A 25,722-nucleotide genomic window follows, 5' to 3' on the forward strand; every position below is an offset into this window, starting at 1 on the left:
AAATCTGAAAAAAAATTAAATCTAAAACACTTCCCATCCCAAGCATTTCGGATAAGGTATGCTCAACCTGTTTTTGAAAGTAGACTATGCTTAATTAAAGATATATTTTGTGAATTCCTGGGCAGCCAGTAAACATTTTTAAAGAGATTAAAAAATAAGCCAATAGTGAAGAAAAATGAAATACTAAAAAATAATCAATCCAATAGCATTTAAAAAGAGAGAGAGAAGGGAACAAAGAAGAGATGGAACATACTGAAAACAGCTAGCAAAATGGTAGATTTTAATCACAGCAATGTTTATATTAGGTGTAAGTAGTCTGAATATTCTAGTTACAAAAGAGATTGTCCAGATTTGATTTACAACAAAACAAAAACAAGACCCAAATAAATACTGTCTACAAGAAATCCACTTTGAATATAAAGGTAGATTTATCGCCAGGTGTGGTGGCTCACATGTGTAGTCCTAGCACTTTGGAAGGCCAAAGCAGGAGGATTGCTTGAAGCCAGGAGTTCGAGACCAGCCTGGGCAACATAGTGAGACTCCATCAACACACACACAAAAAAACTTAAAAATTCACCAGGCATGATGCATGCACCTGTATTCCTAGCTACTTAGGAGGCTGAGACAGGAGGATTGCATGAGTCCAGGAGTTGGAGGCTGCAGTAAGCTAAGATTACACCACTGCACACTGCACCATAGCCTGGGCAACAGAGTAAGACCCTGTCTCTTAAAAAAAAAAAGGAAAAAAAGAAAAAAGATAGATTAAAAGTTAAAGGATGGAAAAAGATGTACCATGTAACTAACAGTCAAAATAAAACTGTAGTGTCTATATTAATATCTGGCAAAGTAGACTTCAAAACAAGGATTACTACCTGGAATAAAGAGGGATATTACATCTTGGTGAACAGCTCAGTTCACCAAAAGATATAACAATTCTAAATAAGTGTGAACATAGCAATATTGTTTTAATATAGAGAAAACAAAAATTGATAGAACTGAAAGGAGAAATAAGCAAATGCACAATTATAGTTAGAAACCACAACACTCATCCTCAGTGATAAAGATAAATAGAGAGAAAATCAGTTAAAAGACATGACTATCAATTTTCTTGACCTCTAAATGATAGCATACCACTCCACTGAACACTAGCAGAATATGCATTTCTTTCAAGTATACATGGAACATTCAGTTAGACCACATTTGGTACCATAAAACAAATACAAAATAATTAAAATCATACAAAGTATGTTTTCTCACCAAAACAGAATAAACTACAAGTTACTAACAGAAAATATCTAGAAAATTCCAAATATTTCTCAATTACACACTATATATATTATAAACCATGGGTCAAAGAAGAAATCACAAGAAAATTGGAAAGTATTTTGAAACGAATGAAAATGAAAATACAGCATTTGAAGTTTGAGGTAAATTGATAGCATTTGATGCCAATATTAGAAAAGAACGTCTCCAATCAATAATGTAAGCTTGTATCTTAACAAGTTAGAAAAGAAGAGCAAATTAAACCCAAGTCAAATAGAAGGAAGGAAATAATAAAGGCCAATGATCAGTGAAATTGAAAACTGAAAGAGTAGAGGATGTCAGTGAAACCACAAGGTAGTTCCTTGAAAAGATCACTAAAATTGATAAACCTGTAGCCATATTAACTAAGTAAAAAGAGAGAAAATACAAATTACCAATATCGGGAGTGAGAGGGGACAGTACTACAGATCCTACAGAAATTAAGATTATAATGTAGTATTTTAAAAAACATGATGGTAACATCTCACAAGGACATTAGAGGCAGGTTGAAGAGAGTCCCACTGGCTGAATCTGGGATCACTTAAGCACCAAATAATTATGTACAGTAATAAGTTACAAATCATTGAAAAATGAAAAGGAATTAATGATTCTGTACTGATAATGGATAGTTAATAGAGAAGACGGGGGACTCCTGCTTAGAGAAGAATGCTGAGTGCTGACTGATAATTATGGAGGAATTACTGAAGTTGGAATATTATTTTTCAGCATTTGTAGTAAAGATTGATTTAAACAGAAACTATTAAACTCATTCTAGGGAGAAATTTACATGAGAAGCAGGATGTGTGCATGCTCTTAAACATAGACATCATTGCTTCCAGATGTGATACCCTTAGAAGGACACAACATGAGTCATGTAGTATTCAGGTTGGTAATATAAAACCTGAACAACGCTTGTAGAGCTTGAGTATACCATTGCCTCAGTATAATTACTTATTTTGAAGTGACTTTTAGAATTTAGGTTGAGTTTTCTGAAGTATCTTCAAATACTTAGTTCTTCTCTATCTGACCCTGAATAACCCAAACTGCTTCAGTTTTATTCCAGAGCCCACTCCTGTGGAACCAATAAGCTGTATTACCTTTCATAGAGAAATGAATGTGATGTGTTACATTTTAACCTATTTGTTAGCTGGTTAGGATATTTTTTTAAATTTCCTTTTTACCACATTGCAAGGAATTTTCTTTTCTTTTTTTTTTTTTGAGACGGAGTCTCGCTCTGTCGCCTAGGCTGGAGTGCAGTGGCCAGATCTCAGCTCACTGCAAGCTCCACCTCCCAGGTTCACGCCATTCTCCTGCCTCAGCCTCCCGAGTAGCTGGGACTACAGGCGCCCACCACCTCGCCCGGCTAGTTTTTTGTGTTTTTTAGTAGAGACGGGGTTTCACCGTGTTAGCCAGGATGGTCTTGATCTTGTGACCTCGTGATCTGCCCGTCTCGGCCTCCCAAAGTGCTGGGATTACAGGCTTGAGCCACCGCGCCCGGCCAAGGAATTTTCTTGAGGGGAGGTCATGTAACAACATATTCTAGAGTCTTCTGAACTGAGGAGGGGGGCACTTATTTGTGTTTTGAAGCCCAGATCTGTCTTTGGTCCCTATTTGTGGTCTTGTTAACACTGTTTGAGTTGAGGCAGCCTAATTTATCTGGGATGAAGAATGATACGGCACGTTTCTTTAGTGGTAGAAGAATTCATATACTTTCTGATGAAGTATGTGGGGGTAGAGGTTGTCAACCTAAAGGTCTTAAAAAATCACTAAGGTGAAGATTTGGGAAGAAGTTATATTGTGGGCTGAAAAGTTGTGTTCCTTGGTTAAATTCTTTTGGGGTCAGAGTTCCCAACTTACTGCTCTTCATAGCACGTTGAAAGAGAAGCGTGCTTAAATATGTTGGGAAGGCCGGGCACTGTAGCTCGTGCCTGTAATCCTAGCTCTTTGGGAGGCCACGGCAGGCAGATGGCTTGAGCTCAGGAGTTCAAGATCAACCTGGACAACATAGTGACCCTATCTCTACAAAAAATACAAAAATTAGTTGGGCACTGTGACATGTGCCTGTTGTCCCAGCTACTCAGGAGGCTGAGGCAGGAGGATCACCTCAGCTTGGGGAAGTTGAGGCTACATTTAGCTCTGGTCATGCCACTGTATTCCAGCTTGGGCAACAGAGAGAAGCCCTGTCTTTAAAAAAAAAAAAGAGAATTGAGGTATGAGGGTATCATTTAAAATGTGAAATATTCCTGTAATTCACATTCATGGAGTTAAATTTTATACAGCTATAACTCAGGTTATCTGTCATCATGTGAAAATAGTTGAAAAATCAAAATACACATTTCCTATACACTATGATTTTCACTAAAATACTGATTTTTGGCGGGGGAGGGGGGGTGGATTGTGTGGAGACAGAGTCACATTCTATTTCCCAGGCTGGAATGCAGTGTCACAATCTTGGCTCACTGCAACCTCCACCTCCCAGGTTCAAGCGATTTCCAGCTAATTTTTGTATTTTCAGTAGAGATGGGGTTTCACCATGTTAGCCAGGCTGGTCTCGAACTCCTGACCTCAAGTGATCTGCCAGCCTTGGCCTCCCAAAGTGCTGGGATTATAGGCATGAGCCACCGTGCCCGGCCTAAAGTAATGATATATATGAGAAAGATGACAGTTCATAAAAACTGCTTATATTTATCAACTATATTTTAGTAGTCAAAATACGGGTACTTTTTAACTCTTTTTTAAAATATACTTTCAGTAATGTTATTCTGTAGCATTTTTGGTTGGAAAGGAATTAACCACTCATTTTTTTTAAAGTGAAGTCTGAATTTTGATATCTTACCAATTGCTGACCATCTTTCTCAGTCAGTAATTGAGAAATATCTATAGGCAGAGAGTCTTAGGCGTATACTCTTAGGCTTCTGCGAGAGGCTGGACTTGTGTGAAAATTGGACCAATAGGGAAGTTTATTCTAGCTCCTCTCCCCAGAAGATCTCTGTACTTAACCCACTTTCCCTAACTCTTTTTATTTCCCTCTCACAGTCAGGGATTTGGCTTGGCCTCTTTGGTTGTGATTGAGTAATCCTATGTTACATATGGAATTGTCTCCTTTTCTTTCTAGGAAGTGCATTTTCAGCTGAGCATCTCAAACTTCAACTCCAGAAGGAATCCCTAAATGAGCTGAGGAAGGAGTGCACTGCGAAAAGGTAAGTGCACACTGAGAAAAACTGCTGGGAGTGTGGAGTTTACCGTGAGGATAGATTTGAAAAAGTAGCATTCTTTAAAACTGCTGGTATTAATTTATAGTCCATGTACCTCAGTAACACATTTGTTTATTCAACACATATTCATTAATTAGGCACCTACTGTGTGTCATGCACTGTGCCAGAGGTTAGTTATGAAAGCTCCTAGTATGTAGTTATAATCAGAAACATGAACACTGAGCTTCTCAGGCCACAGCATCATGGTTTAATGTTTGAATTTCTTCCTCCTGTCTTCTACATGCAGTTTAGCTTATAGATTTTTTTTCAATAATTTTTTCAGATTTACTCCTGCTTGTCATTAGCTCATTTGAATTACTTCAGCAACTTGATTATCTCTCTAACGTCAGTCTCTTCATCTTTCCAGATTGTTCTCCATGCTACTATCAGAACTCTCCTCTTAAAATACTATTTTTACCTCATTTTTTGTCTTCTTTTTTTTTTAAAACTTGGAGAAACATTTCATTCATTCATTCATTCATTCATTCATTCATACATAGACAGGGTCTCACTGTGTCACCCAAGGCTTGAGTGCAGTAGTACAGTCATAGCTCACTATGGCCTTGAACTTCTGGCCTCAAGTGATCCTCCACCTCAACCTCCGAAAGTGCTGGGATTACAGGTGTGAGCCATCATGCCTGATTTTTATCTTCTTAATATGGTGATCCTTTTGCTTAACTTTCAAATATCCTGTAATAAATTGGCACTATGCAACTATAGTTAATATTAGTTGCTCTCCCAACATTCATTTAACAAATGCCAATCATTTTTCTCTTCATTTTTTCCAACATTTGTTTAATTCATTGGTGCCTCGGTTGCTTTGCTCATCTTCACTTGCTTTTCCTGGAAAGTCCATCCATCTTGCACTTTTCTTCAAAAAAGTTTAGTAGCACTTGGGGATTCGAAAATGCTAGACCGGCCGGGCACGGTGGCTTACGCTTGTAATCCCAGCACTTTGGGAGGCCGAGGCAGGCAGATCATGAGGTCAGGAGATCGAGACCATCCTGGCTAACACAGTGAAACCCTCTCTCTACTAAAAATACAAAAAATTAGCCAGGCATGGTGGCGGGCACGGATAGTCCCAGCTACTTGGGAGGCTGAGGCAGGAGAATGGTGTGAACCGGGGAGGCAGAGCTTGCAGTGAGCCAAGATCACGCCACTGCACTCCAGCCTGGACAGCAGAGCGAGACTCCATCTCAAAAACAAATAAATAAAATAAAATAAAATTTAAAAAGTGCTAGACCTAGAGAAAACCGTAGAGAGTATCTATTCTAATTCTCTCAATTTGCAGATAGGAAGGCAATGCTCTGGTAAGTTACTATTTGTCCAACTCACTAGCAAAGCCAGGACTAGATCCCATTATGTCTTCAGTGCTGTTTTAGATAAGAAAAATACCAGTGATTTTAGTACTGTTACACACCACTCAATACAACGCTTTTGACATTAGATTCTCCAGCACACCCTCACTGTATATCTTATAATTTAATTCAGTTCTCACTCTGTCTTCCTGCAAATAGTATCAGATCCCACAGAATTAAGGACTCATTCCCACAAGACTGCCTCACCACATCAGATACCAGTTGGCAAGCCCCAGGTTGTGACCTGTGCTTCTGATTGACCTGCTTTAAATAGAGGTTCCCACAACCCATTCCTTGGATTCGATTAATTTGCTAGAGCAGCTCACAGAACTCAGAGACACATTTACTTAACCCTTACTGGTTTATTATAGAGGACATTACAAAAGATACAGATGAACAAGATGGAAGAGATGCACAGGGCAAGGTATTGGGGAGGGAGCATGGAGCTTCCAGGTCCTGTCTGTGCACATCAGTCTCCAGACACCGCCAGTCTAGAAGCTCATAAAATCATCTTGTGCAAGAGTTTACATAGGTCTCGATCTCCAGCCCTCTTCTCAGAGTTTGGTGGGTGGGGAAGAAAGTCCAACCTTCTAATCTCTTGGTCTTTCTAGTGACCAGTTCCATCCTGAGGCTGTCTAGGAGCCCCTGCCTTAACACATCTCATTAGCATAAACTCTGGTGTAATTAAAAGGGGCTCATAATGAATAGCAAAAGACACTCTTACCGTTCAGGAAATTCCAGGGTATCTTAGGTGCTCCGTGATAAGAACCAGGGACAAAGACCATATATATGTCATGTTATACCACAGTGCTCTTTGCATTATACTATAGGTTTTTTACACTCTGACCTACAGTTTCTCCTAAATTCCTTTTGTTCTTAAATTCTTGACACAGTTGATTAGGCAACTTACTTTACAGGTATTTTACCTATTGGTCATGTTTCTTAAATAGTGCAAGAGAAAAGCTGGTGCCAGGCACAGTGTCTCATGCCTGTGATCCCAGCACTTTGGGAGGCTGAGACGGGGAGATAGCTTGAGCCTAGGAGTTTGAGACCAGCCTGGGCAACATGGTGAAACTCTGTCTCTGCAAAAAATACGAAAATTAGCTAGGCATGGTTGAGCGCACCTGTGGTCCCGGCTTCTCGGGAAGCTGAGGTGGGAGGATCACCTGAGCCTAGGAAGGTTGAGGCTGTAATGAGCCAAGATTATGCCACTACTCCAGCCTGAGTGACAGAGTGAGACCCCGTCTCAAAAAAAAAAAAAAAAAAAAAAAAAAGCGCGAGAGAGAGAAGGGTAATTTCATGCTATAGCTTTTTATTTGTTATTTTTAACTTTTTTTCTCACAGTCCAACGTGTTGGGTTTTGGGATAATTCTAATACGTAATTTTGAGTGAAATATAGAACACTTTTTGAGGAAATACCATCCAGATCTCTCTTGAAATCAAATTGGCCTCATTAAATTAACTGAAATCTTGGTCAGATTACTCAGACTCTCCAAATATTGTTTCCTTTTTTATAAATGGATATAAATAATATTAACCTACTAGAGTTGTTATAATAACTAAATAAGGCCATTTGTACCCTTTACATTTCTTTTTTTCAAAGACAGTGTCTTGCTCTGGTGCCTAGGCTGGAGTGCAGTGGCATGATCAGGGTTCGCTACAGCTTCAACCTCCCAGGCCCCAGCAGTCCTCCTACATCAGCCTACCAGGTAGCTGGGACCACAGGCATACACCACCAAGCCAAGCTAATTTTTTTATTTTTATAGAGATGGGATCTCCCTATATTGCCCAGGCTGGTCTTGAACTCCCGGGCCTCCCAAAGTGCTAGGATTATGGGAGTGAGCCACCACTCCCAGCCCCCTTTTACATTTCTTAGCATGGTACTAATCATACAGTGTAGCACTCAGTGTATAGTTAGCTTGATTGATACTGTTTGGAGATAGGTCAAGACTTATGGTAGCTATTATTCATGCTTCTACTTCGGAGTTTCTGTGGCCTATTACAGATGGCATAATCTTTCTTTGCATTAATTGTATGGAAATAAATGTTACAAAGCATGCAAGCATATATTTTTTAATAAATGTATTTTTTCTTTCCTCATTAGAGAACTCTTTTTGAAGACTAATGCTCAGTTGACAATTCGTTGCAGGCAATTACTCTCTGAGCTTTCCTACATTTACCCTATTGATTTGGTAAGTTTCAAATTTTCTGAAAATATTTTTCTTTTTGAAAAGATGACTTCTGTGTGAAATTTCCTCTCAATGAAAAAACTCATTGCTCTAGGCTTAATCTATGCTCTGTCATGATTCATTCAGGAGCTAATGTCTGTTTAAATCATAGATTTAGACTTGTTTGGTCTTAGGTTCTATTTCATTTATGTCACTTTGGTGGTGGGATGCATTCATCATCTGAAAGACTGACAAATTATTTTGGTTTCTTTAGGATCTTTTTACTTAACCACATTATCCATTATCACCATTTCTTCCTTTTTTTTGTTTTTTTGAGACGGGGTCTCGCTCTGTTGCCCAGGCTGGAGTGCAGTGATGCGATCTCGGCTCATTGCAAGGTCCGCCTCCCAGATTCACGCCATTCTCCTGCCTCAGCCTCCCGAGTAGCTGGGGCTACAGGTGCCCGACACCATGCCCAGCTAACTTTTTTTTTTTTTTAGACAGAGTCTCTCTCTGTCACCAGGCTGGAGTGCAGTGGCATGATCCTGGCTCACTGCAACCTCTGACTCCCTGGTTCAAGTGGTTCTTCTGCCTTAGCCTCCTGAGTAGGTAGGATTACAGGCATATGCCACCACGTGCAGCTAATTTTTGTATTTTCAGTAGAGCCGGGGTTTCACCATGTTGGCCAGGATGGTCTCGTGATCTGTCTGCCTTGGCCTCCCAAAGGGCTGGGATTATAGACGTGAGCCACAGCGCCCGGCCAATTTTTTTGTACTTTTAGTAGAGACAGGATTTCACTGTGTTAGCCAGGATGGTCTCGATCTCCTGACCTTGTGATCCACCCGCCTCGGCCTCCCAAAGTGCTGGGATTACAGGTGTGAGCCATGGCACCTGGCCCATTATCATCATTTCTGACACATATGTGCAAATATATGTGTACTGCTTTAAAAATATGATTGATAATTTTCATGTATTAGTGTTACTTAAGATATTCCTGGGTTAACTGTCAGGCTATTAGGGTTTTGAGCCTAGTTTCTTAGAAGGAGTGAAAAAAGGAAAACTTTAATAAAATTGATTAGAATTATTTTTCAGAGAACTAAATCTGCTAAATTTGATAGTTTTCTTTTTAATGACAAGTTATTTAAAAGACTAATTTTCAGAGAAGAATGCTAATAGGATTTGAGTTTGCTTATAGAATTTTATTAAACCATTTGTATATGGGAATGAACCAAGGATATTTTTATGATGATCATTTTACATGGCTTTTTCCTTGGACATAATGTCTTAAATGTTATTATAGAAAATGTCAAGTATATGTAAATGTAGGGAGAGAGTAGAATGAATCATCATGTACTCATCATCCAGCTTCAACAATTATGATAATACTTGGAATTTAGAACAGTGTTTTAAGTCAGCACAAACCTATTGACTTAGAGTTTGTTTGAGATTTGACATTTGACTTAGCGGTTGTTTGCTTTATTTATTAATTTTATTCTTTAATTAAATTCACAGAATGAACATAAGGATTACTTTGTATGTGGTGTCAAGTTGCCTAATTCTGAGGACTTCCAAGGTATTTTATTTTTTATTTTGAAGATTTGGTATATATTAATATATGGGAATAGAATATCTTGAAATGCTCTTTGCCTAGCACTTTATCCAAAAGAATTTTTGGACCTTCTGTCCTTTCCCAATTGCAAGTTTGTATGTCAGACTCCTTGATAGGAGATGGAATGTTAGTTCTGATCATAGAAAAATAATTACTGAACTTTATATTAGAAATTTAAAAGAAAATAGTTTTTAAATGGGCTTTAAGCAAATTAGGCGGTAGCGTTCTTAAGAATACAAATAATTGCCCTTCCTTTTGGTTCGATTTTTATGAAAAATTTTGTGTGTGTTTGGGAGCAGAGGAACAGCAAACAAAATCTGTTCTGTTACTATTTAGAAAGTCATATTACTGCTGACCTGAAAAGTATTTGAAAATTTAATTTTGTGAAGTTTCCATTACCACAGGCTTAATTTGTTATACTACCATTTTTCTTATCTTTTAACTGAAAATAAATAAATTACATTAAAAGTATTATAGAATATGATCCTTAGTAATTTCTATATTTTAAAATCTTTTGCTTTTCCTACTCACTTTGCAAATATTCCAAAGAATTTATTTTCTTTGGCATATCAGTAATTATTTTTATTGTTAGCAAAGTGGGTTCTTTTCCCTTAGGCTAAACAATGCTTTGAGGCCTACTAAATATCTTTATAGATTATTCCCAAAGTCAGCATATTATCTACTTGAGAAGTTACTGAAGAAGAGAGCATTGCTAGTTTTGATCAGGACTTTCGTTTTCCTATAAAGAAGCTGTTGTTATTGGTGATCATTTAACATCTAAGAGTGTTTTGTTACCTCGTTGGGCCCTTACTTGTAAGTACTTCGGACGTGATAAAAGGAGTGTGATAAACCAGGAGCTGGAAAACCTATGTTCAAGTCCTGATTGCCCTTCTGTAAACCATGTAATTTGGAACAAGTCGTGTAACCTTTGAGTTGATTTCCTAATTGATTGAATGAACTTTTTATATGATTGTTGTGAAAAATTAAGTGAGGTATACCAATAGCTATAAATACATGAGATTTTGCCTAATCTTTAATACTCACAAAAACAAACAAAGGGATCCTATAAGGAAAATGGTATTCAGTAACTTGCTTGAGACCACAAAGCCAGGTAATAATATAGCTGGGATTTGTCTGGTTTCCATTTCGTAGTGCTCCCTCAGCTATCTGTAAGACACTCATAGAAATGTGTTTTGATGTTAATTTTAGGCAAAGTTGTGGTGTCTTGAAGCCCATGGTGCATCATTTTCCTCTTTTATTCATTTAGTAAACATATTGAATACTTTTGTCCCGTACCAGTTTCCTGGGATACAGAACATCATTCATTGAAAAAAATGTTCATTGAACATCTAAATGCCAGGCACTGTGCCTTTGAGGATACGATGATGCAGAAAGTAAACATGTTTTCTCCTTCCATGGAGCTTACTGGGGGAGACAGCCAATAAACAAGAAAATAAGTAACTAGCAAGTATTTAATAGAGGAATATGCTATCCCAGAGAATGGAAGAAAATGCAGTCAGAGAAGACCTCTCTAAGGAGAAGTATAAAATTGAAGGCTAAAAGGAGCCAACTGTGCTGCAGCCGGGGGAAGAACATTTCTGGGAGATGTGTCAGCAAGTACAAAGGTGATGATGAAGGAGGAATGGGCTTGGCATCTCTCAAAAAACTCAGGGTTGGGGGAATGTGAGAAAAGACTTGTATTTTGGGTAAATCATTTAATCTTTCAGCTTAATTTCTTATAAAATAAGATATCTATATCTGTAATTTCTTGTGATGATTGAATGAAATAACATTTGAAAAGGCTTTTCATATAGGAGGTACTCAATAAATATAATCGGAATTAGTTGCAAAAGAGAGAGGAAGGAAGGACAGAAAAGACCAAACATGTGCAGCTGGAGCATAGTGAGTGAGGGAAGAGCTACTTTAGAGGAGGTAGGAGACGGCAGCCAGGGCCTTGAGGTCACGGTAAGGAGTTGGTATTTAATTCTCAAGGAAGTAGGAAATGCCTGAGGGAGTTCAAGAAGCGGAATGGCATGAGCTGAGTTAGGCTTTTAAAAGTCACTCTGGCTGCTAAATACAGAATGATTTGAAGGGGGCAGTCAGGGAAGCAGGAATATCAGGAGTGGTGGTCTGATTACTCTGAGATGTGTCTTGCTTCTATTTTGTTTTCTTTGAAATTCCTTCTCTCCTAGTTTTTCATAGCTTTTATAGTTATCTACACTTAGAATGACCAACAAGCTGAATACAGTCTCCCTACCCTTTAATTAGTGTAGCTTTTTAGTGCAGTTGTTGAAAAACAAAATGTGAGATAAAATGAAATAAATGTTTAATTTTACTCTAAGGTCCTGTTCATTCCCCATCACCCTTAGGAATCAGAAATTTTAAGAAGCACATGCAGTAATACTGGACTTTAAAAATCTTATGTTGGCCAGGCGCGGTGGCTCATGCCTGTAGTTCTAGCACTTTGGGAGGCCGAAATGTGCAGATCATTTGAGGTCAGGAGTTTGAGATCAGCTTGACCAACATAGTGAAACCCTGTTTCTACTAAAAATACAAAAAATTAGCTGGGTATGGTGGCACATGCCTGTAATCTCAGCTACTTGGGAGGCTGAGGCACAAGAATCGCTTGAACCCAGAGGCGAAGGTTGCAATGATCTGAGATTGTGCCACTGCACTTAGCCTGAGCGACAGAGCGAGACTTTGTCTAAAAACAAAACCAAAAACAAAAAATCTTATGTTAGTATCCTGCAAGGCACTTCCATTTACTAAATGTATTGAGTGTTCTGTGTATGTCATCCACGGTGCCAGGTGTTAAGGATGTAAGAGATGGTTAAGACATTGATCCTCCCTCAGTGAGATTATAGTCCAGTTGAGGATACCAGATTTGTAATCCAGACAATCAGTAAGTATTTATTGAATTCATACTCTGTGTCAGGCACTTAGAAGTTTATAGCAGGTATATGGTACTCAAAAAAGTGAGATTAATCACTTCTATCAGGAGGGGATCAGGAAAACTTACAGAGAAGATGATTTCAGTGTCTTAAGAAATAGAATGATGTTTTCCAGTAGAAAAAAGAGTAAGAAGACATTTTAGGCTGGTAGAGATATAGTAACATAGGCTGGGCGTGGTGGCTCATGCCTGTAATCCTAGCACTTTGGGAGACCAAGGTGGGAGGACTGCTGGTGACTAGGAGTTTGAGGCTGTAGTGAGCTATGATTGTGCCACTGCACTCCAGTCTGGGTGACAGAGTGAGAACCCATTTCAACATAGAAAATAAAAAAGGGAAAGAAATATAATAACATGGAACATCATGATGTTCTCACATTTACCCTAATTCTCACAACTGTGAGAATTAATTCCATCTGTGAGGAAAGAAATTTAAAAAAAAAAAAAAAAGAAAAAAGAAAAAGAAAATTGAAGCTCAGAGAGATTAATTTTTTTCAAGGAGTCATATTAACCAGTAATAAACCTAAGGTTATTCCTGGTCTGCCTGATTCTAAGATTCGTATAATTCCTGCCACAGTGCAGTTTTCTTCCTCGCTTTGAATAATAACCTCTTTAAACCCGTGACAACTTTTTAGTATTCTATAGCAGCTGCTTTCTGGGAGAGCCTCTAGTGAAGGAACTCCAAGCTGGTTATTCTGTGATACTCATGAGACTTTGCTGGGATAGCCTTTATGCTGCATGGGGTGCTACTGTTTGGGAAACTCCACCGTAGTGCTCCAACATTATTGTGCTTTTCTAAATGGGTAAGTTACTGCTGGAGAATGCCAAGGAGACCTGGACACAGTGGGAGAAAATTGTCCAGTGAAGGGTGTTCATCTGAGTTCCACTGACCGAGACATTTAGCCTGAAAAAAAAAAATGTTTGTGTGCGTGTGTGTGTTTAAGTAATCCATAACACGAGAGCCTTTTGTGGTAATGAGACCCAGATTTCCTTCTGTGTCTGTATCCCTTTATGCAGGCATGATTTCTTGGAAAGGAGAGTCCATATGTCAAACAGTGTCTCATTGAGAACATGGAATGATTCCATAGATGCTGTGGCAGTGATTAGAGTCTTAAATATTTTGTCCTGTCTGGATCAGTGGGTGCTTGGTTCCTTAACAAATCAGCTGCCTCAGTGATTGGGAAGGCAGGATGGTAAGAGCTTTTAGATCACTTATTGTACTTGGATGCGTTTGAATATTAATAGTTTGTCCAACATATAAATCAAAGGAACATTTGAATTAATTTATAATGTTGTCATGGCCATTGTGTGTTTGTGGAATTTGTTGTCATAAAAAGTATACAAAAGCCGCAGCCTTGAGTGGTTACCTACATTTTAAAAATAAACCAGGAATATTTATTATGAGGAAACTGTGGGTTTTTATTTTATTTTCAAGCCCCTTAAAACTTTGTTGGAATTAGCATCTTTTTCACATACCTGAGTCTTAAGGTTCATTCTTGTTTCTCCCTGGACCCTCCACTCGTGCTCCAACTTCTCACTAACAAAACTATCGTCTGTGACCTTTCTAACCCCCAGAACAGCGTAAGGTACACAAACCTCTGCTCTGCCTTAGGTGTTAGGGACGTCATTAATGCTTACTGGAAAAGCACACCCCAGCGAGCTGGGTTTTGGCTGTTGCAGGTACAAATCTTTCAGATCTTGCAATGCTGGAAACCTTAAACCTTTTGGTTTTTTAGCTAAAGTGATTGGCAACAGAATGTGACATCTGAGGTTGCATGGTCTGAAATAGCCATAATTAACCACATGAGCTCACATTTTCCCACTGGAGAGTCAGTGGTCTTGGGGTGATGAAAGTGACTTCCCTACCAGGAGGTGGTTTTCCTTTTGAGGGTATTGCAATACCCTTGGGCCCTGTAATGCTTCACCCGTGGTCCTTTTAAAATGCTTTTTAATATAAAGCTTCAATATTGGAAATCTAACACCACAATGTTTAACACTGAGGCTGTGATGGAGCCCTGTGGCCTGGAATGGGAAACCTAGAATTTTTAATAGGTGGAGTGGGAAGACTTGTGGCAAGAATGGTGAGTGTGAATAACCTGAATCAAAGCTGATCTCCAATATTATTCAGTTTTCAGTGTGTGTTATTTATTTTTGTTTTCTGTGTGCAGACTTCTCTTAGAGATGCCTTTTTGTCTTTAAACAAAATTGTTTTGTTCATTGGTGGGAGGTGATATTAGAAAACTAACTTTTTGTTCTTTTAATAGAGATGTGGACGTAGTCTCAAAATACACAAATATAATTCTTTGGCAGTCCTCCTTCCATAATATGGGAAAAATGTAGATGCTTGAATGTTTAGCATTAGATAGATATTTTTCGAATATTCATTGTTTGCATTTGACCTGCTTGAAAGGCTAATCTAAGAGGCTTGCTGCTTTCTGGAAGTTTTCAGGTCCTCTTCTGTCAGGTCATATAGGAAAGGAAAAGCTTTGTATAAAGCACATAGAGGGAAGTTGCAACTTAGCATAGTATTATCTGTCTTTGAGTCCTCCTCCTCTTCTTCTTCTTTCCCTCTCCCTTCAAAAGGTTGTTATTGAAGATCAAGTCCTTTTACTGACAGGACTATTTTAAATTTGATAAGACCTAATCTTTATGGAAAGCCCAAGGCAGAATTCAGTGACCTGTGAAGAAACTCACAGTTCCAGCTGTGACTCCACACCTATATAGATATTCTGGAGAATTGTGGACACAATTCTCTCAGTTATTTCATCACTCATAGTTTCTACCTATATAGCTTTGACCAAGCCATTTATACCACCTGGGTCTCATTTCTCTCTTCTCCAAGTTGGTAGCATCAGACCCAGTGATTGCAAAAGTTTATCTTAGTTATATTATTGTATGATAATGAATTTATAATGTAACAAATATATAATGTAAAGTACTTTTAGTCCCTAAGGTAGTCTGATGTATGGATTTCAGCAGAAGGAAAGCATTGTGGTAGTATTCAGGTACTTGGGTGGGACTGGGGCAAGAGGACATGGTCTCTAAAAATAATTAGGATTCTAGTTAGTTAGGGCATGACTCAGTAGTTGGTTGAAAATGACTGCTGTTTGATTTTTTTTCCGTGAGTTTGTTTTAGAGAACAGACATTCCTTGAGAAGCCCATTTTCTGTTGAGTACTTTGCAAGTCATCGAGGATTCTCAGACTTTTTATGTGTTCTTTGCTCTTACTAGAACACTGTGAAGAAACTAAGGTGGTACACGTGTGTCATATGCTTCGTACATTCCAGGCTCCCAAGTTAAAAAACTGTTATATACTGAGCACAGTGGCACACACCTGTAGTCCCAGTTACTTGGGAGGCTGAGGCATGAAGATTGCTTGGGCCCAGGAGTTTGAAGTCGGCCTGAGCAACATAGTGAGACCCCATCTTTTTAAAAAAAATAATTGTTATATTAATGTTTAACAATAAAGTTCTGAGACAGTACAGTAGACTGGTTAATGGTGGAGGATTGGGTGTCAAGCCAACCTGTTTACTAGCTCTATCACTTTGGAAAGATTTCTTAATCTCTGAGCCTTAGTTTCTCTATCTGTAAAAGGAATGAAATAGCATTTAAAAGGTGTTTAGCATTGTTAAGTGAATGAATATCATATATAAAGTACCATAGACAGTTCTGGATGGAAAAAAGTATATATATAAAATGCATATATAAATAGTTACCTCTTTTTATAAGACTACCAAAGAAAAACCAATAGTCTGCTATGGTAGTTAAGGATCGAGAATTCACTGAGGAATGGATGGCTATAGTGGCACTTCTACCATAAGAAGGTAGTGCTTAGATAATTAAGTAGAAATAGAAAGAAGAATGCGAAAATGTTATTAGTAATTGAGGTTAAAGCCACCCTTAGAAGTCAGGGAATAGGCCGGGCGCGGTGGCTCAAGCCTGTAATCCCAGCACTTTGGGAGACCGAGACGGGCGGATCACAAGGTCAGGAGATCGAGACCATCCTGGCTAACACGGTGAAACCCCGTCTCTACTAAAAAAAAAATACAAAAAACTAGCCGGGCGAGGTGGCGGGCGTCTCTAGTCCCAGCTACTCGGGAGGCTGAGGCAGGAGAATGGCGTAAACCTGGGAGGCGGAGCTTGCAGTGAGCTGAGATCTGGCCAGTGCACTCCAGCCTGGGCGACAGAGCGAGACTCTGTCTCAAAAAAAAAAAGAAGTCAGGGAATAGTCAAGCCATGGCCATTGTGATCATTTCAGCCCTTCTTCTCTAGCCAGATGGGATATTCCAGATTATGTGTTAAATGTTTCAGTGTATGAGTGCACACACATGTACTTGTGCACTTTTAAAAGCATTTAGGAGTACTGTATACCAAGAAGATCCTGTTTCCTTCCTCTTGGGGGAAGTTTAAAACTTTCTGTTGTATTACTCCCTGTTCTTAGCCCCTGAATCATCATTTCTCACTTGATAGATAGTGGCAGAAATCTGGATAAGTTTTAAAAATGTAATTATCTGTGGCTTTTTGAAAACTAGATGCTTATGTCTGATTATAAGATACCTGCATTTTTTCCTAGGAGTTGCTTCCACCTATATTGCATAAATAGGGTGGTATATGAACAGTGTGTTTTTCACCTTTTGCTTTTGCTGTTTAAAACGTTTCCCCCTTAACCCATATTACACTTCATAGACTTATTTATGTAACACTGTCTTTTTCAATATCAAGAACATACCCCATAAGAATGATTATACCATTTCATTTCTCTTTAGAATTAATAATTTTGTAAAATAGTACAACTGTATTGCCTAGGAAATTGTTAATGAATAAAATGTATAACCACTGTATAGTGTGTTTGTTATGTTTAAACCTCTGAAGCTAATTTTCATTTCATGTAATAGATTCAAGTATTAATTCTCCCTGTAAAAATGCTGGGAAAGAAAGCAATGGTTATCTGGATATAGTAAGAGTTCTTGCTTTAAGGTATATATCAAATGTTAATCTCATCACATTAATTATTGGGAAACAGTTTAAAATACAGTTAGTACATGAAGTTTCAAGTCTTGGTAATATGTTTAAATTTGCATAACATTTATATAATTTAGATAAGTGATTAATATTTTATGTACCACATATTTTTATAAAATATTCTTTGAAAATGATTTATTGTCTTGTGGTTATTGATAAGGTAAATAGTTATTTTCTTTTCCTCTGCTTTTGAATTTACAGCAAAAGATGATGGAAGCATTGCTGTTGCCCTTGGTTATACTGCACATTTGGTCTCCATGATTTCCTTTTTCCTACAAGTGCCCCTCAGATATCCTATAATTCATAAGGGGTCTAGATCAACAATCAAAGACAATATCAATGACAAACTGACGGAAAAGGAGAGAGAGTAAGTGTATTTTTTAAAAAAATGATTTTAACATCAAGCCAGTATAAAACGTGGGGTATAATAAAATATATAAAATGTAACCTAAATTATGACAACTTTTATATAACCTTTGTAGAGTGCTCCATTTCATTTAAATCAAATATAGTTGTTATATGAAACTAGTTATTCATATAAATTTTAATGACTCAACCCCTGAGCTTCCAAAAATTGCTAATGGTAGCAAATATTTACTTAAGTTTCATTTACTTTCTGCTTACTTTTGTGAGGATAAGTGTCAGATGATCTACAAATATTCACTTAGTACCTTTTGCCTGCCACTCAACAAGTGAAATGTTAAAAGATTTGTCAGAGATCTAACTAGGAAAAGATATAATGGCAGATTGAACGTAGCTGAAAAGTGGATTAGTGAATTGGAAGATAGGTCAGTAGAAAATACAAGTGTCTAATATACATGTAATTTCAGGCACAGGGAGGCTAGAAAGATTGTGGGGTAAACACAAAATTTTAAGAGATAATGACTAAGAATTTTCAAATTTAACAAAAGCCGTGAAATTACAAATTCAAGAAGCACTAACAAAACAGAATGACAATAAAGAAAACATACCTGGGGAAATTAAACAGCTAAATATCAAAGATAAAGTGAAAATACTAAAAGCAACTAGAGAGAAAGACATGATAGCTTGAAAAGATTGATAGTAAGACAAAGCTGATTTCTCAGTGGAACAACAGAAGCCAGAAGGTGATGCGGTGACATTTTAAAATACTGAAAAAACGCAACTGTCCACTTAGAATTCTATACTCAGTGAAAATATTATTCAAAAGTACAGGCAAAATAAAGATATTTCAGACCATCAAAACTGAGAAGATGTATCCCAGCAGACCTACAGTAAAGGAAATACTAAAGGAAGAATAAAAATAATTTCAAACAGAAACATGGAAATACAGTATGGAACAAAGAATAAGAGAAAGGATAAAGATGTATATCTAAATTCATTTTGACTATAAATAAATACTAATGTCTTCTTAAATATAACATGCATATACATAATAATATATGTAGGTTTATAGTGCATAGTTCTAACACAAAAAGTAAAAAGGGTTGAGTGGGGTTAAAGTGCTCTCTGATCTTAGCATTGTCTGGAAAATGGTAAAGGTACCAATTTATATCAGACTAATAAATCAAGTATGCATATTGTACTTTTCTTTTTTTGCCTTCAGCACTTTAAATGTGTAATACCACTCTCTCCTGTCCTGTTAGTCTTCCACTGTAAAGTCTACTGCCAGATGAATTGGAGCTCCATTGTATGTTACTTGTTTCTTTTTTTAAAAAAAATTAAATGATAGAGCTTTATTGCGAAAAACTATTTGATTGCTAATGTAATCCAATTATTTGGTTCCATTGTGTGTTTTTTTCTTTTTTTGTTGTTGTTGTTTTTTTTTTTTGAGATAGAGTCTTGCTCTGTTGCCAGACTGGAGTGCAGTGGTGTAATCTTGGCTCACTGCAATCTTCACCTCCCAGGTTCAAGCGATTCTCCTGCCTCAGCCTCCCGAGTTGCTGGGAATACAGGTGTGCACCAGCACACCCAGCTAATTTTTGTATTTTTAGTAGAGATGAGGTTTTACCATGTTGGCCAGGATGGTCTCAATCTCTTGACCTCATGATCCGCCCTCCCCGGCCTGCCAAAGTGCTGGGATTACAGGCCATTGTGTGATTTTATAGCATTTTTTGCCACTGCTTTATTTATATTTATCCTTGTTTCTTTTGTCCTGCTGCTTTTAGGATCTTCTCTTTATACTTGACCTTTGGGAAGTATATAAAAAGCATTTAAGCATTGTTAAAGGCTTTGAGGTGTAGTCTTCTTTGACTTAAATCTGTGTGGTGTTCTGTAACCTTCTTGTACTTGAATATTGATATTTTTTCCTAGGTTTGGGAAGTTCTGTTATTATTCTTTTCTACTCCTATCTCTTTCTCTACCTCCTCTTTAAAGCCAGTAACTCTTAAGTTTGCCCTTTGAGGTTCTTTTCTAGTTCTGTAGGCATGCTTCATTCTTTTTTATTCTTTTTTATTTTGTCTCCTCTGACTGAGCATTTTCAAATAGCCTGAATTCCAGACCACTAATTCTATCTTCTCCTTGATCAATGCTTCTATTAAGAGACTTTAATGTGTTTTTCAATATTTCGGTTGCATTTTTCACCTCCAGAATATCCACTTGATTCTTTTTAATTATTTCAATCTCTTTGTTAAATTTATCAGATATAAGTCTGAATTCCTTCTCTGTATTGTCTTGAATTTCTTTGTGTTTCCACAAAACAGCTAATTTGAATTCTCTGTCCGAAAGATCACATATCTCTGTTTCTCCAGAATTGGTCCCTGATGCCTTATTTAGTTAATTTGGAGAGGTCATGTTTTCCTTGATGGCCTTGATGCTTGTGGATGTTTGCCAGTGTCTGGGCATTGAAGAGTTTAGGTATTTACTGTAGTCTTCACAGTGTGGGCTTGTTTATACCTGTCTTTCTTGAGAAGGTTTTCCAAGTTTTTGAAAGGACTTAGATGTTGTGATCTAAGCTGTATCTGCATTAAGGGGAACCCTAAGCTCAGTAACACTGTAGTTCTTGCAGTCTTGTAGAGGTACCACTTGGTGGTCTTGGATAAGATCCAAAAGACTTCTCTGGATTACCAGGCAGAGACTCCTGTTCTCTACCCTTATTTTTCTCAGAGTCTCTCTTTATGCTGAGCTGCTTGGAGCTGGGAGTAGGGGGACACAATCACCCTCGTGGCCTCCACCACTGGGATTTCCCTGGTTCAGACCTGACACCAGCATAGGACTGGGTCTTACCCTAGGCTCTGTGTAACCTCTACCTGGCTACCACCTATGTTTGCTTAAGACCCTATGGCTCTACAATTAGCAGGTGGTGAAGCCAGCCAGGATTGTGTCCTTCCCTTCAGGGCAGCAAGTTTCCCCCAGCCCCTGAGCAGGTCCAGAGATGCTGTTTGGGAGCCAAAGACTAAAGTCCAAAGCCTTAGAAATCTATCTGGTGCTCTATTCTATTGCAGCTAAGCTGGCACTTAAATTGTAACTCTTCCCTCTCTGTATCACAGGCAGAGGATTCTCTCCACATGGCCACCATCACTGTAGACCCCTGGTGGGTACTGCCAGGCTATCACTGATGTTTGCTGAAGGCTCAAGGGCTCTTCAGTTAGCTTGTGGCAAATGCTGCCACACCTGGGACTCACATTTCAGAGCAAAGGGCTCCCCTCTGGACCAGAACAGGTCCAGAAATGTCATCCAAGAGCCAAGGCCTGGAATCAGAGACCCCAAAAGCCCATTTTGTGCTCTACTCCACTGTGGCCAAGCTGGTACCTGAAAGTAGAACATCTCAGAGTCTCACCCAAAGCCCATGGCTTCCTGTCTGGGTATTACTCCTGGTTCTTCAGAGCCCAAAGGCTTTTTGGTCACAGGTGGTGAATCCTGCCAGGACTTGGTCCTTCCTTTCAAGGCAATACATTCCCTTCTGGCCAAGCGTGTGTCTAGGTACGTCATCTGGGAGCTAGGGTCTGGAATGGGGGCCTCATGATTGCCCAGTGCCCTATCCTATTGTGGCTAAGCTGGTATCCAAGATGCAAGACAAAGTCGCTTCCTTCTCCTCTCAAGCAGAAGGAAGGAGTCTTTTTTTTTTTTTTTTTTGCTGCAAACTGCACTGCCTGCGGTTGATGAAGGGGTGTCACAAGAACTTCCTTAGCCACCCTGGCTAGTTTCCCATGTCCATTGCCTCTAAGGCCAGCACTAGCACTAGGACTTACCTAGGAATTGCAGTCTTCATGGCCTAGACTGTCTTTCAAGATTATTTAGAACCCCAGAGCACCTTTTCCATGGTAGAAAGGTTTGCCAAAACTCAAGTTCTAACCACTGGGATAGGCGATTCCCCTCTGACTAGGGCTGATCTAAATGTTGCCCCCATGGATGGGCATTGGCTGAGTTTAGTCCAGTTTTGTTTCCCACTGTGACAGAGCGGCACTGAGTTCAATGCAAAGTACCACAATCACTGTGCTCTCCCTCCCTCAAGAGCACAGATGCTCTGTATGTCATGGCCGCTGCGACAGGAATGGGGAAGGGGCGGCGTCAGCAATTCAAGTCTGTCTTCTCTACCCTCTTCAGTGCCTTTTACAGCTATATGAGGTTAAAACCAGGTACTGTGATTGCTTGCCTGATTTTTGGTTCTTATGTAGGTGCTTTTTTATGTGTGTAGATGGTTGTTAAATTGGTGTTCCTGCAAGGTTAGCAGGGGAACAATCAGTGAAAGCATCTATTCAGCCATCTTGCTTCACCCTCCTCATGGTGTTTTCTTATAATCCTTTTCATTTCTGTAAGGTTTGGAGTAATGTCCCCACTTTCATTTCTCATTTTACTGCAGTTTCTTTCCTCTTTTTCACAGTTAGTCTAGCTAAAGATTTGTCAATTTCTTTTCAAAGAACTGACTTGTGGTTTTATTGATTCTCTCTAGTGTTTTTTTGCTCTCCATTTTGTATATGTCTGCTCTTATCTTTATTATTTCCTTCATTCTGCTAGCTTTGTGTTTTATTTTCTTTTTCCTGTAGTTTCTTAAAGATGGCATCTTAGGTTAATGAGATCTTTACCCAATGTTTACACCTATAAAACAGTTTCCACACCCCATTTTTTTATGTTTTTTTTTTTTAATTAATGTCAAAGTATTTTCTAATTTCCTTGTGATTTCTTTATTGACCACTGGTTGTTTATGAGAGCATTGTTTGGCTGGGCGTGGTGGCTCACGCCTGTAATCCTAGCACTCTGGGAGGCCAAGGCAGGCAGATACTTTGAGGCCAGGAGTTTGAGACCAGCCTTCACAACATGGCGAGACCCTGTCTTTACAAAAAATACAAAAATTAGCTGAGTGTGGTGGTGGGCACCTGTAGTCCCAGCTACTCAAGAAGCTGAGGTGGGATAATTGATTAAGCGCAGGAGGCGAAGGCTGCAGTGAGCCGAGATTGTAGCACTGCACTCCAGCCTGGGCAACAGAGGAAGACCTTGTCTCAAAAAGAATGGAAAGAGAGAGAGAGCATTAATTTTTCCATATTTGTGAATTTTCTAGTTTTCCTTTTGTTATTCATTTCTCATTTTATTCCATTGTGACAGAGAAGCAGAGATGTTAGTTTTATGATTTCAATATTTTTTAAATTATGAAGACTTGTTTTGTGGCCTAATGTATTGTCTGTCCTGGAGAACATTCCACATGCACTTGAGAAAAATGTGTATTCTGCTGTCATTAGATGCAGTGTTCTATTTATGTCTGTTAGATCTAGTTGGTTGATGATGTTCTCAAAGTCCTCTGTTTCCTTATTGATCTTCTGTCTAAATGTTCCATTTATGATTGAGAGTCGGCTGTTGAATTCTTCAACTATTACTGTAAAACTGTATATTTCTCCTTTCAGTTCTGTCAACATTTGCTTCGTATATTTTAGACCTCTGTTGTTTTGTGCACATATTTCTTGTTATGTCTGCCTGATGAATTGACCCTTTTATTGGTATATTTTTGCCTCTTATAACAACTTTTGACCAAAAGACTGTTTTATCTGATGTTAGTATAACCACCCCAGCTCTCCTTTGGTTACTATTTGCATGGACTATCTTTCCCATCTTTTCACTTTGAACCTTTTGATCTAGAATAAGTCCCTTGAAGATGGTGTATAGTTGGAGCATGTCTTTTATGCATTCCTCCAGTCTCTGCCTTTGGATTAGAGTTTGTAATCCACTTACACTTAGTTACTGGTAGGGAAAAAACGCCACTTTGCTGTTTGTTTTCTGTATGTCTTATGCTTTTTTGTGTGTCTTATTTCCTTTATTACTGCCTTCTTTTGTGCTTAGTTGATATTTTTTGAGGTGTACCCTTTTGATTCCTTTCTCATTTCCTTTTCTGTGTATTTTATAGATTTTTTATGGTTATGATGGGGATTTTAATTAACATCCTACACTTATAACATTCTAGTTTGAACGGATACCAGTAAGCTTCAGTAGCATATAAAAACTCTGTTTTTATACACCTCTGTTCCTCCCTCTCATCTTTATGTTGTTGTCACAAATTGCATTATTATGTGTTGTGTGCCCATAGTAATATCTTTTATTTACATATGTAATTACCTTTTCTGGATTTTTATTTCTTTATACAGCTTCAAGTTACTATCTATGGTCCTTTAATTTCAGTTGAAGGCCTTAGCTTTCACTTTCTGGTTGCACTGAGCCTAGCTGTCAGCCAGAGGGGAAAGTGTAGGCTCTTCAGGTTTTTTCTGAATATGCATCTTGTTTTGGGCATGAATGTAGCTTCTAAATTCCCCAGTATACTTGGACATTTTTGAATGACCAAATTTCTCAAAGAAACTCTGCAGCTTTTCTTCCCAGGCTTTAGGCAATCTGTTTTGTGTCTGAACTGTAATATTTTTTGCCCCAGGTGGCTCTGGGTTGTTTGTTTGCCTTATTACTTGAACATTGTTAGCTGCTTTTCAGTTCTGAGCGAGTTCAGACTAGTTGAGGAACAAGGGAAAGTAACTCGCATTAGTCCTTCAGGTAGCCACCAGACAAGTTAGAACAGACACACTTTTTTTTTTTTTTTAAATAAGAATCTGGTCTGTTCTCTCAAGATCAAAAAATGAGGTGCCATACTGAGAGGGCAGGCTGTCATCTTCAAGATCTATGCTGAGCTGGAGAGGAGAGTAGGGCCAGGGCAAGTCAAAAAGCTGCAAAACTTTATTCCTGGTTTTGAGTTTCCTTTTTCTTGATTTGACTTTCAGACAATTGATAAAAACCTTTGACTATTTTCCGGGGGTTTGACAAAGTTGATTTTGATGATTTTTCTTGATTTTTTTTTTTTAGGTGTTTCCCTGGAGAGATAGGTCTTTGGCTGTATCTATTGTACCATTTTTGCTGACATCATTTGGTTTGTTTACAATGATGAAAAACGTGGCTTATAAGGGATGAAGGGACGCCTAGATGATTTTAAGCAAAAGAGAATACCATGACCAGATACATACTTAAGAAAGATCACCTTGTAGTTCTCTGGAGACTGGGCTATTTCCAACCAGCCTTCTCCTAGTGCCATAATGTTCAAATTAAGTGTCTTTCCAGATTTTTATCAAAATTTTTCATGATAATATGACTTTAAAATTAGTTATCCAGGAAAATCTCTTTCGGAACTTGCAGGAAGAGTGTTCCTTGAGATGGTAAATATTCTTGCTCTAGATCAGTTGCATACTTTAATTTGTGAAGTAGCAACTTAATATGTGGGCAATTTCAAGTAGCATGCTGCCCAGTGTGAGTAGCAGCAGTGATTTCTTGATTGATTGATTGATTTTTCTCAAGTGATCTGGTAAGGCCAGCTGGTTTTAGGTGATTATGTTACCCCTTTTTTCTTTGGCAGCCAGAGGAACCACAGGAATTGCATTTTGGTGAATGAATTTTATATTCTGCCACTATCTTCCTCCTTTTGCTGAAACACATTGTATTTTGTTGATTTTGATATATACATTTTGGGCATTTTAATATTGATAAAAATGAGATGCATCTTTTAATTACTGGCATGTTATATTATAATTGATAGTACTTTTCTTAGTGTTACATAAGTTAATGATGCATTTTACAATTGGTGCTGTCTTAGATTTTATGAACTATTAAGTGTTTCAGCTGG

At 38.3% G+C, this 25,722-nt stretch overlaps 1 protein-coding gene across 3 annotated transcripts in view; it reads left to right on the forward strand.

Moving 5' to 3' along the window:
- UVRAG (UV radiation resistance associated) overlaps positions 1 to 25,722 on the forward strand; it is a 335,807-nt gene that overhangs the window by 193,538 nt on the left and 116,547 nt on the right. For 2 of the 3 annotated variants that reach the window (XM_023209367.1, XM_023209369.1), the window contains 4 exons: positions 4,418 to 4,502; positions 8,019 to 8,106; positions 9,595 to 9,655; positions 17,862 to 18,027. In XM_023209367.1, the coding sequence (XP_023065135.1) occupies positions 4,418 to 4,502; positions 8,019 to 8,106; positions 9,595 to 9,655; positions 17,862 to 18,027 (400 nt within the window). The remainder of the gene's footprint in view (positions 1 to 4,417; positions 4,503 to 8,018; positions 8,107 to 9,594; positions 9,656 to 17,861; positions 18,028 to 25,722) is intronic. The other variant, XM_023209368.1, reaches the window with a different exon arrangement.

Source organism: Piliocolobus tephrosceles, chromosome 13 (genome assembly GCF_002776525.5).
Source record: "Piliocolobus tephrosceles isolate RC106 chromosome 13, ASM277652v3, whole genome shotgun sequence".
NCBI classification, from domain to species: Eukaryota; Metazoa; Chordata; class Mammalia; order Primates; family Cercopithecidae; genus Piliocolobus; species Piliocolobus tephrosceles.